At 41.8% G+C, this 17,761-nt stretch overlaps 1 protein-coding gene across 1 annotated transcript; it reads left to right on the forward strand.

Annotated features, from left to right (window-relative positions):
• The first annotated feature begins 13,131 nt into the window (after nt 1-13,131).
• Nucleotides 13,132-17,696, forward strand: KLHL9 (kelch like family member 9). The gene has a single exon (XM_005660068.4). The coding sequence runs from the start codon at nt 13,668-13,670 to the stop codon at nt 15,519-15,521; it is 1,854 nt and encodes a 617-aa protein (XP_005660125.1). The 5' UTR covers nt 13,132-13,667; the 3' UTR covers nt 15,522-17,696.
• Nucleotides 17,697-17,761: the final 65 nt, after the last annotated feature.

The following is a 17,761-nucleotide window of genomic DNA, read 5'->3' on the forward strand; positions in this document are numbered from 1 at the left end:
ACTCTGTAGCTTAAAAATACCCAAGAAATTTTCAAATAGTCAAACTGTGCAACACCCAAAATACAAAATTAGGGCAATTTATGTAAAATGCCATGGAAAGATTTCTATGATGTATGTTATGTAGAAATATCAAACTGTGATGTCTTTGGTATAATTATATAAAAGCATATCCAGAAAATACTTTGGTTCTACAGAGATAATTTGAGATGCCAAGACCTCAGCTTGAGTGCATGGGGCCACCTTGAGATCTCACTGTCCTCTGTGCCAGTCTTGATATTTCTAGGGCACTGGGACTGGTGGGGGGTAGGTGGAGTCTGGACAGTGTTACTTGTCAGGTCCATGTGGCAACTCTAACAAGACCTTAAATTTGTATAAAGTGCTTACCTCTTTATTCTGTTCTTCATGACTATGTTGGTATGTTTGAATATTCTCCAATCAGTAGATGAGATTTGGGAGTTCAATATCATAACCTTTATTACCGTTATCTTCATGGAACTGCAGCAGAGGAGGTAGGTCCTGACTCCATCAGGCCCAGATCATGAGCAGCCCTGTGAAGACGTGCTGAGGCTAAGGCTGTGCATAGGGGATCTGAGCTTTCAAGTCTTCTCCTGGTGGATCAGCCCCAGAGGCCTCCAGAGCTGATCCTTGCCTGCTAAACAGTGCTGGGGAACTAGGAGAAGGGGACAGGGGACACTGCAGTGTTCCCTAGATGTTCAGAAAGCTGCACCAGAACCTCATCTGTGAGGCTAAATCACCAGCTCTTGTCTTTCAGAAGCCACAGAGGCAGAGCAAGTTTCCTGAAGTGAAACCTGTGGTGGTTTCCAGCAGACAACCTGAAGGGGGTCTTTCTGGCGACTCTGTTCCAAGACGCGCTCTGGGGGCCTCTCTCCAGCTAGCTCTCTCTTTTCTCATTTACTTCCCAAATGGCTCCTGAGTACCAACTAAATGCTAAGCACCTAATGCTGGCAATAAAGCAGTGAGTACCTGTTCTGGAGGAAAATTGATGATTAAGCCAAAAAGTCCCAACACAGACGAAAATGTATGCCTGGAGAAGTAGAAGCGCTTTTCCCAGCTGGAAAAGTAAAAAAAAAGACTACTCCCAGGAAACCTTTTTCACTATGATAGGAGGAGAGGAGGAGAGAGGGGTGGTAAATGTTTTTGAGTTTGGTGATGAAAAGTTCTCTTCTAATAGCTTCTGCTTCCCCTGTGAATATCCAACACATCTGCTGAAGCTGGGGGGAACAGAAGTTTGTCAAAGTGCAGAATGTTTGAAACAGTTTAGTTAAGGATAGGAGAGTTGATGGTGGAACTATCGATATAAGTGCCAAAAAATTAGGGAGCTTTGTCAGTTTTGTCACTTAAGCATCCAGAATGTACATAGAAGTAACTTACCAAATATATGGGGTGAATGAAAGTATGAATTCCTTGCAGCATTGGAGAGACCCATTTTTTGTAGACCACAGAACTATGGTAGCACAAGATACTCATTTGTACAATTATCTAGTAGGTCTCTAGCATTTACTAGAGCTCAGACATGGAAGAGGCAGAGGGTTTGGACTTTTCCCAGACAGGAATGATGCAATAAGAATGAGGTGAGGGTGTTCAGAATGTTGCTTAACTGATGGACCATGAAGTCCACTACTAGTTTGCTAGGGTTCTCCATAATAGAAAACCACAGACCAGATGGCTTAAATAACAGAAATTTACTCTCTCACAGTTCTGGAGGCTAAAAGTCCAAGATCAAGGTGTAGGCAGATATGGTTCCTCCTGAGGCCTTTCTTCTTGGCTTGCAGATGGCTGCTTCTTGCCACCGTCCTCATGTGGTCTTTGTTTCTGTGAGGGCCCATCCTTGGTGTCTCTTCCTCTTGGAAGGACACCAATCTCATTGGATTAGGACTCCACACTAAGGGCCTCAATTTGACTGAATCACCTCTTTATAGACCTTACTTGCAAATACCATTAAATTCTTAGGTACTGGCAACTTCATTATATGAATTTGTTGCGGGGGGCGGTAGGGAGGCACAGTTTAGCCCATAACACTACCACGGAGAGAGAACAAACCAGAGGTTGCTGATGGATAAGGAGAAACTATAAGGACCAGTAGACAATAATTCTGGACTAATAGGCCAGTGGAGGACAATTTGGAAAAACTGAAGGTGTAGGTCAGAGGGCAGGATGCTAGACTGTATTACTGTGTTGCTTCAGAATGCAGAGCAGCTCCTAGGGAAAAGCAAAGATCTGTGAATCAGATGTGACTTGTCAGGTGACCTGTGGCCCGTTTTTGGCACTTCTTAGTCACTGCCTCTCTTTGGATGAGTAATCTTTGGCTATGAGAGCATGAGGAATGTCCCTGTCCTGAGGGTCACCTCGTCTGAGTTGTCTAGTCCCAGGTTTTCTACCTCTGTGGTTACTCATCCTGTCTGAACTTCAGGTTAGGAAAATCAAATTTTTTAAATGAGCAGCATTATTAATTATGTAATACAAAGCAGAGAGTAATTTCCTCTGGGCTTTACTTGCTCTCTAAGTGTGAACCTCTCTAAAGGAGATAAACTTTAATTCTCAAGGCATGTATTTGGGAGCCAAGACAGCTGAAGAGATAGATGTGGAGCTGCATTGACTCTGACCTCCTCTCTCCTCCAGGGGGAGATGGCATAACAGTGACTCCAGTTGTTCTTTTCTCTTTTTCACGGGGACTCTTCCCTTTGGGTAACTCCATGTCTTTGTGGCTCGTCTTTTTCAGCCATAACTCCACATGGCCCTTTAATGGAGTTAACCTAGGCCACATGGATGTAGAAGAATAAGGAGAGTCTTTAGAACATTTGGCTACATTGGCTTCAGTGGGCTGAGTAGTGGTCCAGGGTGAGCCCAGGAAAACTGCACCCTTGTCATAACTGCAGGACCACCTGTGGTGCATGCAATGTGTGTGTCCTGAAGAAGATATCCCATGACTCCACCAAGCATGTAACTAACAATCACAAAGAACACCTCAACCCAATAGGTACCTGTTTGCAGTGGGAATAAGATCCTGCACAATATCAGAAAGAATGTCTGTAAGGAAGGCACTTACCCCCCCCCCCCCAGAAAAGAGTTTGGCAGACCTCAGAACACTTCTGTGGGCATTGTTTTTGTGTTCAACGACAACTCTCCTTCTACTACTACCTGTCCCCAGGACAGGCAAACACGCTCTTGCCAAAATGGCACCAGATCCATTTCACTTGATCAGTGTTCTAGTCAGTTACCAGCAGGTGGTGCTGAGACAATCTCAGTACATTCCCACCCCCTTTGTTAGCTTCCCTCCTTTCCACCCACTCAATGCCTGACTTTTCCTCATTTTCTCCTCATTTTTCTCCAGGCCCTGTGTGGCTGCACTGTGAACATTCCAATCCTTGACGGCCATGGGACTCATTTGCCTTGCGTTCATGTTATCAAGTCAAGCAATATGCAGTCTCAGTGAGGAGTTATTTTCTTCTGCAGGGTAACCAGCCAGCAGGGAGAATTTATTTATTTTGAGTTCAAAGTTTGTTTCATAACAGACGAGTATTGGAGTTCCTGTTGTGGCTCAGCGGGTTAAGGACCAGACTAGTATCCATGAGGATTTAGGTTTGATCTCTGGCCTCCCTCAGTGGGTTAAGGATCTGCCATTGCCATGAGCTGTGGTGTAGTTTGCAGATGTGGCTAGGATTTGATGTCGCTGTGGCTGTGGTATAGGCCAGCAGCTCTAGCTCCAATTCCTCTCCTAGTCTGGGGACTTCCATATGCCAAGGGTGCAGCCCTGGAAAAAAAAAAAAAGAATATCACAGATATAGCAGATCTTTAAGTATTACTTACCATAGTATTAGGCCTTAGCACTTCCATCTCAATATCCAAGTATAGCAGCATGACCCACCCTCCATCAAGTTCTTATCCAGTTCTGTGTCTGCTGTATAATGGATACTTTTCCAAAATCTAACAAAAGCTACTTTTTAAAAGTTAAAAGTCCAGAGTCTGAACCCAAGAGTGGGGCTGCTTGGAGAACAGAAGATGGGGTGACCCAGCTCTCAGGTCAATTTTTAGGTCCCTATCTTTGAATCTAGTTCTGTTCCAGTGGCTAGAGAATGATGTATTACTTAATAGATATATGGAGATTTCTTCCCAAGCCTGTATACAGTGTATTCTCCTTCTCCTCTAGCTCTGCTGAGGCCTTTATGGCTCTGCTTTTCCTTAGCTATGTCCTGTCAGGAGGAGAAGGAGCAGAGGACTTATCCCGCTTTAGCAGCCCCCTCCAGACCCTGGGTCCACAGTGCCCAGCAGTCAGAGAGCAATGACACACATTTCTGCCCTTATACTGCCCACCCGGGGCTTTCTACCACCTCTCTGTGGTAGAGATAGGAAAGGAAGGGAGGTAACCTGGGAACATTTTTCGCATGGGGCAGGAATGTGAATCAGCACCCACAGCAGCCTTGTGGAGAGTTCAATCCCTGCCTCCACCTCGTCCACCACCACTACCACTTACCAAAACACAGAGCCGGGGTTCAGTGTCCCTTACTGGCCCAGAGCATGTCTCCTGGGGAGAGATGAGGAGATATGGTATGACCAGCTGTATGTTTTCGTTAAGGCTGAGAATGGAGTAAGAGTGCCCACCACTCCAGCTTTCATCAGTAAGCAGATGAGATTCATGGTTGTAGAGTTTTTCCTTACCCTTCCAAACTCAGGGCCTCACTACTGCGAAATCTTAAGTTCCTCTTTGGGGACGTATGAAGTTTATTTTCTCTTACTATTTATTCCTTGATGCTCACTGAGAATTAGCCATTCCATGCCATGACTACTTAATGTTCAGGGCAATGAGGAAGCAAGGGAAAGGAATGACTGGTCCAGATACTATGGTGCAGTCTTAGTTACAGTTTCTCACTTTTATAAGCATCAGTTGATTGCTTGGTAGTTACTTGGTTTTCAGTATTATGAAAAAGTAATGAATTTTTCAAGTGGGCTATCTTCTGAAATACAAACAAGGGAAACCCGGATGGTAGTACATCAGCAATGCCATTGTCAACTTTCTGCCCTAACCTTTGTCTCATTTTATAAGCCAAAGCTAGTTCTCAATAAGAGTTGAAGGGACCCTTTCCCTTCCCTAAAATCCAAGCTCATAGGGTACTCTATTTCTCCCAAACACAACAGAGACAGATGGCACCATTCTTCTTTAAAAACAAAAACAAAAAAAACAGGAGTTCCTGTCATGGTGCAGCAGAAACAAATCTGACTAGGAACCGTGAGGTTATGGGTTCGATCCCTAGCCTCACTTAGTGGGTTAATAAGGATCTGGTGTTGCTGTGAGCTGTGATGTAGGTTGCAGACGTGGCCTGGATACTGCGTTGCTGTGGTTGTGGCATAGGCTGGCAGCTGTAGCTCTGATTTGACCCCTAGACTGGGAACCTCCATATGCTGCAAGTGCAGCCCTAAAAAACAAACAAACAAAACAAGTATGGGGAATAATAAGTCTTGCTTATGAAAACCAGAGAATGTAATAAGAACTAATTAATGTTCTCTAAATGTAATAAAACATCTTTGTGAGGGAAAAATTCCTCTAAAAGATTATTGAAGAGTACTTTCTGGCCAATTGGAAGGGTCATCCCTACAGACAAACCTAGAGCAGAGTTAAGGAGAGCCAGGGGCCTGGGATCCATGACCCAGGCTGGTGGGATCTGGCAGGGGACTGGGATTCCCTGGAGAGCATTCAGATGCAGCGCAGTTAGAGGGGGTAGAGCATAGCACTTGCTTCCGCATAGTACTTTGTAGATGCTTTCACGCCTATTCTTTGATTTATATCCTCTTTCTTGTAGCTCAGACAGATGTGAAGATGTGTGAGGCTCAAGAAGGGTGGGGACTTGCCCAAGGGACACACTGGAAGGAGCAAAGTCAGATTTGAGCAGCAGACAGATTGGGGACCTTTATTTTCTCCTCCATTTAACAAATGATGGCAGTAACTGAGGCAGGGTGGGATGTATGTATTAGAGTACCTTACCTCCAGGGGGTCCTGCCCAACCCTTTGAAAGTGGTTGATGCTAAACTTGTATGAAGCCTGAGACTGCCCTTGTCTTGGAACTGAATTTCAGATGCTACCTGAACCCTGAGATTCCTCAAGAGAGCTGGAGATCTCACAGCCTTCTTGCCTGTGATAGAAGAGCTGGTTACTTAGTGGATAATTAGTTACTCAGGCAGATAACATAGGAGGATGAGAGGGGAATTAGAAGGAGATGTGAGGCAGACATAGAGAACAAACTTGTGGTTGCTGAGTGGGGAGAGGGAAGGGGTGGGCGAGGGAAGGATTAGGAGTTTGGGATTAGCAGATGCAAACTAGTATATATAGGACGGATAAACAAGGACCTACTGTATAGCACAGGGAACTGTATTCAGTACCTACAATAAAGCACAATGGAAAAGAATATGGAAAAGAAGAATATATATATATTTACATATATAATATAATTATATATATATGTATATTACAGATATATGTATAACTGAGTAACTTTGTACAGCAGAAGTCAACACAACATTGTAAATCAACTATACTTAGAGAACTAAAAAAAAAAGGAGGCATGAGGCATGGGGTGAGTAGGGCAGAGGCTCTCTGTGAACCCAGGTTCTAGAAAGGGTGACTTGTGGGAACTTGATTTTTCCTGAGAGCCCGCAGCCACCTTGGGGGAGAGGACTGTGGCGACATTTACTCAATGCTGTGAACACACAAACACTTCATCTGGTTTTTAAAGTTACTCTTTCATGGAACCTATAGCCGGAACTGGAGCAAATCGCTCACCGGGATTTCCGCTAATTCCCTGTGCTGGGCAAGGGAACCATTTCTGTAACATGGGGGGACCCAAATTCCTGCATTCCATCTTTAGTACTCTCCTTCAAAGAGTCTCCTAGGCTGTTGTCTCTCCTTAGTAGATAGTGGATTCTTGTTCTGTTTGCTGTCCTTCCCAGTCTAAGGGCTAATTCTGCAAGCCTATGAGGAGAATTAGAGCAGGCCCCTCTCATGGGCATCTGGCCTTTCCCTGCCACAGGTGAGGGTGCAGGGAAAGAGCTACACAGGCTAGGGACAGAATTTCTTGTGATAACGTCTTCTCCCTGATACACTGGAGGGTTTCTTCCAAGGAGCTTTGCAACCTTGGCCATGGAGTTAGTTTTGAACTAACTTTTACTTTCTATTTGTGTCCATCTGGAAACACTTTAAGCCAGAAACCACAACAGAACAGGAAGTAGCTGTGCAAATAGGAAAGGGCAGTGCAGATAAAGGGAGTGAAGGAGGAAGGCTCCCTGGTCTTTTCAACTCTGAAGGAGTAGGAAACTATTGTGATGTGAAAGTGAAGGAATAGATCCAGGAATGCAGGGAAAGGGGCCAGGAAAAGTGAGCCAGTGTGCCAGAATCAGCAAAAGAATACAATATATCTTTCCCATTCTGGTCCAGGAGAGGCCCTCCAATTTCAGACACTGATTTAAGCCATTGTGCTGATTGAATAGAAATCAAACAGGGAGTTCCCGTCGTGGCACAGTGGTTAATGAATCCGACTAGGAACCATGAGGTTGCGGGTTCTGTCCCTGCCCTTGCTCAGTGGGTTAATGATCCGGCATTGCCGTGAGCTGTGGTGTAGGTTGCAGACGCGGCTCGGATCCCGAGTTGCTATGGCTCTGGTGTAGGCTGGTGGCTACAGCTCCGATTCAACCTCTAGCCTGGGAATCTCCATATGCCGCGGCAGCGGCCCAAGAAATAGCAAAAAAGACCAAAAAAAAAAAAAAAAAAAAAAAGAAATCAAACATATCTTTGATACGATCATACCTATTTTTCAGTTGTCAAGGTTCTTATTTCTTTCTTTCTCTTTCTTTCTTTCTTTCTTTTTGTCTTTTGTTTTTTTTTTTTAGGGCCACATCCACGGCATATGGAGGTTCCCACTCTAGGGCTAGGGGTCTAATCGGAACTACAGCTGCCGGCCTACACCAGAGCCACAACAACGCCAGATCCAAGCTGCGTCTGTGACCTACACCACAGTTCATGGCAACACTGGATCCTTAACCCACTGAGCGAGGCCAGGGATCAAACCTAAGTGTTCCTAGTCAGATTCGTTTCCACTGCGCCATGACAGGAACTCAGATTCTTACATTTTCAATTGACTTTGTCAGTGTCAAGTAAAAAAATATGTACACACACACACACAAGAAGTTGAGAGTTAAGTTTTATTTGGGGCAAAATGAGGACTTAAGCCTGGGAGGCAGCATCTCAAGTAACCCTGAAAAAACAGCTCCTAGAGGCGAGGCCGGAGCTAGGATATATAGGAGTTTTGCAACAAAGTGAAATAATACAATAAGAATTAAGGATATATAAAGCATAATTCATAGGGACAATGTAAAACTAGTTAATGTCATAAAATGAAGTAACAAAAGAATTAAAAGGAGCAAAGTAAATGAAAAAGCATTCTACCCAACTGGTATTTAAAAATAGGGAGTTCCCATTGTGGCTTAGTGGTTTAAGAACCCCACTATATCCATGATAATTTGTATTTGATCCCTAGCCTTGCTTGGTGGGTTAAGGATTCAACGTAGCTGTGAGCTGTGGTGTAGGTCGAAGACATGGCTCAGATCCCACGTTGCTGTGGATGTAGCATAGGCTGACAGCGGCAACTCTTGATTTGTCCCCTAGCTGGGAACTTCCATATGTCGCTGGTGCCATCCTAAAAAAATAATAACATTAATACGTTAATTAACAATAAAAATTTAAAAATAAAAATGGTTTAACAATGATGCTTGACATTTTAGCCTATTATATGAGCAGTCATTTAAAAGAAACAATTCTATACATCAGTTCTATATGCTTTGTGCCATTACATCTATTTCTTGAAAACTATCCCTCCAAAAGTTTTGTTAAAAAGTTTTAAAATTACATCCAATAATATAAACATACATTTTTATTGTCCAGGTCCTACCCTTGCTCTCTTCTTTCTTTCGCAGATAAACTCAAAAGAAGTTTCTATCCATTCTGTGAACTTCCGTCTTATTTAACCTTAGTATACTTCAATCTGGATTCTGTAGAATTATCTCTGCCAAACCTGGCCTCATTTCCCCTGAATATAAGACACTGTCTTCTTCCCTGAAACATGAGCTCATCACCATTGTCTTCTGATTATCCTCCTACTGTGTTGCATTCTATTCTGCTGTTCTTTTCAGACTCCTTATTCTCTTCCCTACATTAAAATATGAAGGTCCCTAAGGTTCAGCTTTTGGTCTTCCTATTCTCTGTTCTTTTTCTAAAAGAGCTCATTACTTCCTGGGCATTCAGGGGCCAGGGTAACCCAGCTCCCAGGTTAACACATGTAGCCATTGCACTCTGTAAATTCTAGAACTGTACATCCAATGTCAAGTCTTAGAGTCTGCATCCTCCAGGTTCTGGGATCAGAAGCCACTTTTCTTTTGCCTATGGTGTTAGTATATAATGTAGTTGAAATTAATTAACTGATTTATCAATACTTTTATGTATCCTTCCAGCAAAAAGGTAAGTTTCAAGAGAGTTGGCACTTCATTTCCTTTCTTCACCTTTTTATATAATGAAGGCAGCCATAGAACCTGTGATATAGATATATAACTTGAATAAAATGAATGAATGAAGCAGTGCTATCCTTTAAAGTTGCAAAATTAGTCTTGATATTAATTTATTGAAAATAGGCAAATGTAAAAAGATGAAAATACAACTTTAAATAATAAATACTTTAAAAATATAAAGATTAGGGATTTCTTTCGTGGTCTAGTGGTTAAAGATCTGGCATTATTACTGCTATGGCTTGGTTTTCATCCCTGGCCTGGGAACTTCCACATGCCTAGAACGTGGCCAAAAAAATATGTATATATATATGTGTGTGTGTATATATGTATATATACACACACACATATTTATACACACACACACAGATATGTACATATAAAAATACACACATATAAAGATGAGTACCTTTGTGTAATTAGCACAAACACAAGCAAAATATTGAAATACAATAAATAGCATAAAATAATTAAGTTCATAAGTACACTAATAAGCTTATCTATGATAGTCTGGGCCCCCCTTATGAACTGGATGATTTAACTTATAGTTGTTTAATACTATCAGTAAACGTTTCCGATAAGTTTAATCCATTTATTTCATGATGGAAGCTGAAAAAAAAAACTGTCTTTTAAAATTACTAAACGAGTGGGAGTATGGTGGGTTGTATCTGTTTGTAATAATTGTTTCTTTAAGAGCATACATCTGGGAGTTCTCCTGTGGCTCAGCAGGTTAAGGATCTGGTGTTGTTAATGCAGAAGCTTGAGTCACTGCTGTGGCTTGAGTTTGGTCTCTGGCCAAGGAACATCCACATGCCATGGGCATGGCTGGAAAAAAAAAAAAAAAAAAGCATATCTGTGGTTTCTTAGTTCTTAATCTTTCTTACAAGATTGATAATAAGAAGAAGGATTTCATGGTTTCTTACTTTGACAACTTCCCATGTACAGTAGCTTTATTTGTTCTTTCCCAGAGAGAAACTGATTCCTTGGAAGTACTTTTCCAAGTACATTATGGAGTCTTCACAGCTGTGGGGAGTCCTTCCATTCCCAACTCCTCCACCAAGCAGGTCTCCAGGACTTGCCCAAGCTGATAAATCCAGTAGAATTTCTCCAGGTCAATCCCATTTTAATTAACCTCTTATACTGAACAGTTTGAAGATTTGCTGACGCATTTGATGGAGAACAGTAGTGATCTGAGCCTTCTGGACCTTGCTGCCATCCACCAGAAACAAAAGAAAAACACTGGAACCAGCTAAATGTCCATCAGTAGGGGAATAATCAAATAATGGGAGAAATAAAATATTGCCTGCCAAATCAGTTAACAAAAGCTATTGACCCCAGATAGCTGAAGTGCATATCAAAGGAATGATTTCAGTGAGCCCAGACTCTTGCATCTTCCCATACATACAAAAGAACTAAATTCTTTAACTTGAGATATCTAGTTATTTTTAAAATTTTTTATTTGTTCATTTGTTTGTTTATCTTTTCTAGGGCCGCACCCGCGGCATATGGAGATTTCCAGGCTAGGGGTCTAATCGGAGCTGTAGCCACCAGCCTATGCCAAGAGCCACAGCAACACGGGATCCGAGCTGTGTCTGCAACCTACACCACAGCTCACAGCAACGCCAGATCCTTAACCCACTGAGCGAGGCCATGGGTCAAACCTGCAACCTCATGGTTCCTAGTTGGATTCATTAACCATTAAGCCACAATGGGAACTCCTTTTTTTTTTTTTTTTTTTTTTAAATCAACAGTAATCTTTTGTTCTGATTGTGTGCCCTTTGTTGCACAACTCCTATATATCCAAGCTTGTCCCTTGCCTTCTTCACAACAGTTTTCTAAAGATTACTTGCAGTGTGGCCTCCCAGGCTTGAAGTCTTAAGAATATCTGCAGAATAAAACATAACTCTCAACTTTTAGGTTGTGCTTTTTTTTTTTTTTTTTTAATTTGAAAAATATGTGACACACACTTATTGGGAAACAATACAACTATTTAAAAAGATAAAGAAGAGACTTCCCTGGTGGCTTAGCAGGTTAAGGATCTGGTACTGTCATTGCTGTGGCTGTGGTTACTTCAGTGGCAAGGGTTCCATCCCAGGCCTGGAAACTACTACATGCTGCTGGGGCAGCCAAGAAAAAACAAGATAAAGAAGCTCTCTTTATATGAATGAGAGTATCTCATTAAGTATAGAACAGTGAGTATGGTATGCTATCTTTTAAATAAAAATAGGGAGAGTGTAATATAAGACTATATAGTCATCAATTTGCATATGCATGAATAAAGTGAAAGGATTTAAAAGACAGTAATAACTTCAAACTGGAAAATTTTGGAAGCAGTGTGTCAAAGTATACATTTATTAATATGCTCAAATCTCAATTTCTAGTAATTTTAAAAATGTAAATTCATCAACTATCCTTCAATTTTTTAAAATGTTAAGTTAGTAAAATATCCATAAAGGGAAAGATCAGTAGAGGGGAAATGTGTACTCAAACACTGCTGATGATATTTTGGAAAAAAAAATTTTATATGTCTTCAATCATTATTCTGCTTTTTGGATTTATCCAAAAACAAACATAGTTTTGTGCCCAGATTCTATAAAACAGTGGAGGACAAGAAGGTATATATTTAGGAACAGGTGATGGGTAAAGTAAACCATAGTATGTGTAGTTATCTCACAACTGGATTATCTATTTAAAATTTTCTTTTTTTTGTCTTTTTGCTATTTCTTTGGGCCGCTCCCACGGCATATGGAGGTTCCCAGGCTAGGGGTCGAATCGGAGCTGTAGCCAATGGCCTACACCAGAGCCACAGCAACGCTGGATCCGAGCTGCGTCTGTAACCTACACCACAGCTCACGGCAATGCCGGATCATTAACCCACTGAGCAAGGGCAGGGACAGAACCCGCAACCTCATGGTTCCTAGTCGGATTCGTTAACCACTGCGCCACGACGGGAACTCCTATTTAAAATTTTCTGATTGGAAAACAAGAGCAGGAAAAATTTACTGATAATAGAATTCCATTGGGAGGCAAAAATTCAGACTGTTATTTACATAGCGTGGTCACAATTTGCTATTTAAAAAGAGGCACGTGACGTTTTAAATGATTTAAATCTGAAAATATGAACCAAGGCTATAATTAAAGTGTTCATTAATTGTGTGGGGTAAGAATCATAAAGATTTTTTTTATAGAGGAAGAACTTTAAGATCTTCCCCGTTTGCCACCATTTATCAGGTTTTCTTTCAGTTTCTACTAGAGCCGCATTTCATTGTTATGCAACAGGCAGAAGCCAGGAAGTGTAAATCCCAAAGTGTTCATTTAGGGGGAGCGTTCAGCTGCTTTGAAAGATTTATACCAAACACGATGAACGTGTACCCACTCCGGCTTCTTTAGCCGCTCTAAGTAAACCGAAGAAGCCCCGCCCCTGCCCACACAGCACAGCCCCCCACTTGCACAAAACCCGCCCTTCCAGTCCCCCTTGCCCTTCCTCTCATCCCCCACACTCCCGCCCACTGACAATGTCAGGCAGCCGCGCAGCCGCAGTATTTGCGACGGCCGCTCCTAGCCCGGGGCATCCTGGGACAAGGCCTTTCCGGAAGGAGCGGCTCCGCGTCCCGGGGCTCGGCCCGTTTCCCAGGCCCAGGCCGCTGTTCCAGGCCCCTGCTCAAAGACGGGTCCGTAGCCGTGGCGACGCACCAGGGTTAGTGGAGGGCGAAGCGGGCTGCTCGCTGAGGTGCCCGGCCTCGCCGCCGAGCGAGCCGTGGAACCGCAGGACGTGGCGGCACCTCCCCCTTTGCCGGCAGCGGAACTGCAGGAGGAGCGGCAGCACAGGCCGGACGAGGTGAACCGGGTCACTTAACTGCTTTCAGGTGTTGAATCATCTACATAATAATCAGATTTGAGGTCCACAGCCCTTTGTGGTCCTGCTGCAGAACAATATTCAGTGTATGACTGGTGTGTTCTGAGAGGCGCCACGGCGATTGTTTGCCCTTGTTGATAAGGAACGCGAGCTCTCTTGCTCTTGGGACATCCTCGGTTCCTTTAAAGCTTGCAGGTCGTAACCTCCTTGTCCGGCATACATCTTTGTGCAACAGGAAGGCTTTCACATGAAAGTGTCTCTTGGTAACGGTGAAATGGGCGTCTCTGCCCATTTACAGCCTTGCAAGGCAGGAACCACACGGTTTTTTACCAGCAATACTCACAGTTCGGTGGTATTGCAAGGCTTTGATCAGCTTAGAATAGAAGGATTGCTTTGTGATGTGACTCTGGTACCAGGTGATGGAGATGAAATCTTCCCTGTTCATCGAGCTATGATGGCGTCTGCTAGTGATTATTTCAAGGCTATGTTCACAGGTGGAATGAAAGAACAAGATTTAATGTGCATTAAGCTTCATGGTGTGAACAAAGTTGGTCTGAAGAAAATAATTGATTTTATTTATACTGCAAAACTTTCTCTTAATATGGACAATCTTCAGGACACACTTGAAGCTGCCAGCTTTTTGCAAATTCTACCTGTTTTGGACTTCTGTAAAGTGTTTCTTATTTCAGGAGTCTCTTTAGATAACTGTGTTGAGGTTGGACGAATTGCTAACACCTACAATCTTATAGAAGTAGATAAATATGTCAATAATTTCATCCTGAAGAATTTTCCTGCATTATTGAGTACTGGGGAGTTTCTAAAACTCCCTTTTGAACGGCTTGCCTTTGTGCTTTCCAGCAACAGTCTTAAGCACTGTACTGAACTTGAGCTTTTCAAGGCTGCGTGTCGCTGGCTAAGGTTGGAAGACCCTCGGATGGATTATGCTGCAAAATTAATGAAGAACATTCGATTTCCACTGATGACACCACAGGATCTCATCAATTATGTGCAGACAGTAGATTTCATGAGAACAGACAATACTTGTGTGAATTTGCTTTTGGAAGCTAGCAATTACCAAATGATGCCATATATGCAGCCAGTGATGCAGTCAGATAGAACTGCCATTAGATCTGACTCTACCCACTTGGTTACATTAGGAGGAGTTTTGAGGCAGCAGCTGGTTGTCAGTAAAGAATTACGGATGTATGATGAAAGAGCTCAAGAGTGGAGGTCTTTAGCCCCCATGGATGCTCCTCGTTACCAGCATGGCATTGCTGTCATTGGAAACTTTCTTTATGTTGTTGGTGGTCAAAGTAATTATGATACAAAAGGAAAAACTGCTGTTGATACAGTTTTCAGATTTGATCCCCGGTATAATAAATGGATGCAGGTTGCATCATTAAATGAAAAGCGCACATTTTTCCACTTAAGTGCTCTGAAAGGGCATTTGTATGCTGTTGGTGGGCGAAGTGCAGCTGGTGAACTGGCCACAGTAGAATGTTACAATCCAAGAATGAATGAGTGGAGCTATGTTGCAAAAATGAATGAACCCCACTATGGCCATGCTGGAACAGTATATGGAGGCTTAATGTATATTTCAGGAGGAATTACTCATGACACTTTCCAAAACGAGCTCATGTGTTTTGACCCTGATACGGACAAATGGACACAGAAGGCTCCAATGACTACAGTCAGAGGTCTGCACTGCATGTGTACAGTTGGAGATAAGCTCTATGTCATTGGTGGCAATCACTTCAGAGGAACAAGTGATTATGATGATGTTCTAAGCTGTGAATACTATTCACCAACCCTTGACCAGTGGACACCAATTGCTGCCATGTTAAGAGGCCAGAGTGATGTTGGAGTTGCCGTCTTTGAAAATAAAATCTATGTTGTAGGTGGATATTCTTGGAATAATCGTTGTATGGTGGAAATTGTCCAAAAATACGACCCAGAAAAGGATGAGTGGCATAAAGTTTTTGATCTTCCAGAATCACTTGGTGGCATTCGAGCTTGTACTCTCACAGTTTTTCCACCTGAAGAAAACCCTGGATCACCTTCTAGAGAATCACCTCTATCAGCACCTTCAGATCATTCTTAGGACCAAGCTGTAATACTTTTGCAGTGCATCATGGATGATCCCATACTTCCACTTCAGTTGTATCTTCTTACAGTGATTGGTACAGTTATTAGATTAAAGAGGTAATTGATGTAATTTGTATTGTTTGGCTTAGTATGTTTATCAAATGGTTAACAATGCATTTTAAAAATGTATTCAACATAGCTGTTTTAGCAAATGTAAAAAGATAAGTAGAACAGTGTTTGTTAGATGTCTTTTTGTGGTGTTGTGTAAGTCAAAGTTTAGGTGATGGTAGTAAGTGTATATAATTATGTTTATTATGCTTCAAAGATGCTAAGTTTTCATCTTTTATGTCAAAACATCAAAGGGAGGCTGCTTGCCCTAATCTAAAATAATAAGCAGAAAACGTCTCCAAGTCTTAATAGCTACCTCCCTTTTTTCATGGAGTTTTTGACAGCTGCCAACTCCCCAGATTGTGTAGGTACATTCAGAATACGTGGAGAAGAGTCCCTCTCATAGCTCAGTGGTTAACAAACCTGACTAGCATCCATGAGGGTGCAGGTTTGATCCTTGGCCTTGTTCAGTGGGTCAAGGATCCAGCATTGCTGTGAGCTGTGGTGTAGGTCGCAGATGCAGCTCGGATCCCAAGTTGCTGTGGCTGTGGTGTAGGCCGGTGGCTACAGCTCCAATTCATCCCCTAGCCTGGGAGCTTCCATGTGCTGCAGGTGCAGCCCTAAAAATTCAAAAAAGACAAAAGTATATGTGGAGATTATTAGTAGACTGGAGAAATAATAAATTCAAAAATATTTACTCAAAAAAATATTATAACCCTAAATCAGGGTTTCATATCTCTTTCTAGGGAGAGGGAGAGAAAAAAAATACATGTGCATACATGCACATGCATACACTTATATAATTTTAAATTCGATTGGTACTTCAGTTATAGTGCAGTTGTTTTTAAATTTAAATTCTTTTCTTCTACCCAGCAGCTATTTTTATTCAAATGGGAATTCAGTACTAGAGAATAAATGTCTATATGTAGTCTTAATGAATTGATATAAATAAGGGATACAACATTAAATTGACCACCAAATTTGTCATTTGACTGAATTGTTACTACAGATGAAACTTGTATTATTTTTGCTGTTTGTATATTGTCTTCTGTAGAGTTGCATATATACAGGTTATTCAGCAAAGTTCAGGTCTCAGAGAATTGCTTTTGCTCAGTAAATTTAGGCCCTGCTACTTTCCACCTTTTTGTTCAGTAAAACTTATGATATGAAAAAGGCAAAGATATATGTTGAATAAAGCTATATAGGATTTTAACTTCAGTCTCCCAACTTAGTCTTTCTAACATGACTATCTAATTTGAAGTGATTGCCCTGTGCTGCTCCAGCCCTTGTGCATCCTGAGCTTTGTGTGATCTGCCTCAAGGCTATGTGCTGTTTTGTATCCAATCAGAAAGATGTTTTGGCTATGTCTAAAGCACAGGACCAATTTCAGATTCCTTAAGGAGGCAGCTATAGAAAGTCTAGGCAGCCTTTTCAATACCAAGCACATCCCTACTGGTCGAGAACCACATGAGGAGATCTAATGGGAACTTATCAGCAAATGGAATCACAGCAGTCCTCGAAAGTGAGTGATTCTGAAAAGGTACTTTCCTGGAATAATTGTCTACCTGAAGAAAAAATTATATATGTACATTTACATGCATATATATTTGTATTCCTATACTAGGAGATTGTCATTGTGTAAATCAGGAACAACCTTCTCTTTATTGACAATCTCATAATAAAACTCAGGAACCAGGACAAAAAGGAATTGGTTTCAAGGGATCTGAACCATACTGCCCGTACAGGTGTTGATTCATTTTAATGTTTTTATGATTTCTGCATTGGCAGAAAATTTCACACTTCCTGTTTCTTAATGACTCAATTTATCACCGAAAATAGCACGTTTGAGTATATTTAGGAAATAGAAAAAGTAGAAATTGCTATTTGTGCATTGAATAAGCAAGAAATAGCATCCCAATTATTTCCTTGATTGATGAGGTTAAATATTTGTGGTTTTTGAGTAGCTGTGTTTCCCCTTTAATCAAATGTTATGTCCTTTGCCCTTGTAACACCTATTGGAGTTACTTTCTTTTTCATATCAAGTAACAGGATCTCTTTATATAATAAATGTAATCTAATGGCATTTGTTTGCATTGCTTTTTTTTTCTCAATCTATTAGAGGTTTACAAAGGCGGGGCCATTCAGTTA

The sequence above is a fragment of the Sus scrofa genome, chromosome 1 (genome assembly GCF_054392235.1).
Source record: "Sus scrofa isolate SSC_HxYL_T2T_F1_AM1 chromosome 1, Sscrofa_HxYL_maternal_Yorkshire_Landrace_v2.0, whole genome shotgun sequence".
NCBI lineage: Eukaryota > Metazoa > Chordata > Mammalia > Artiodactyla > Suidae > Sus > Sus scrofa.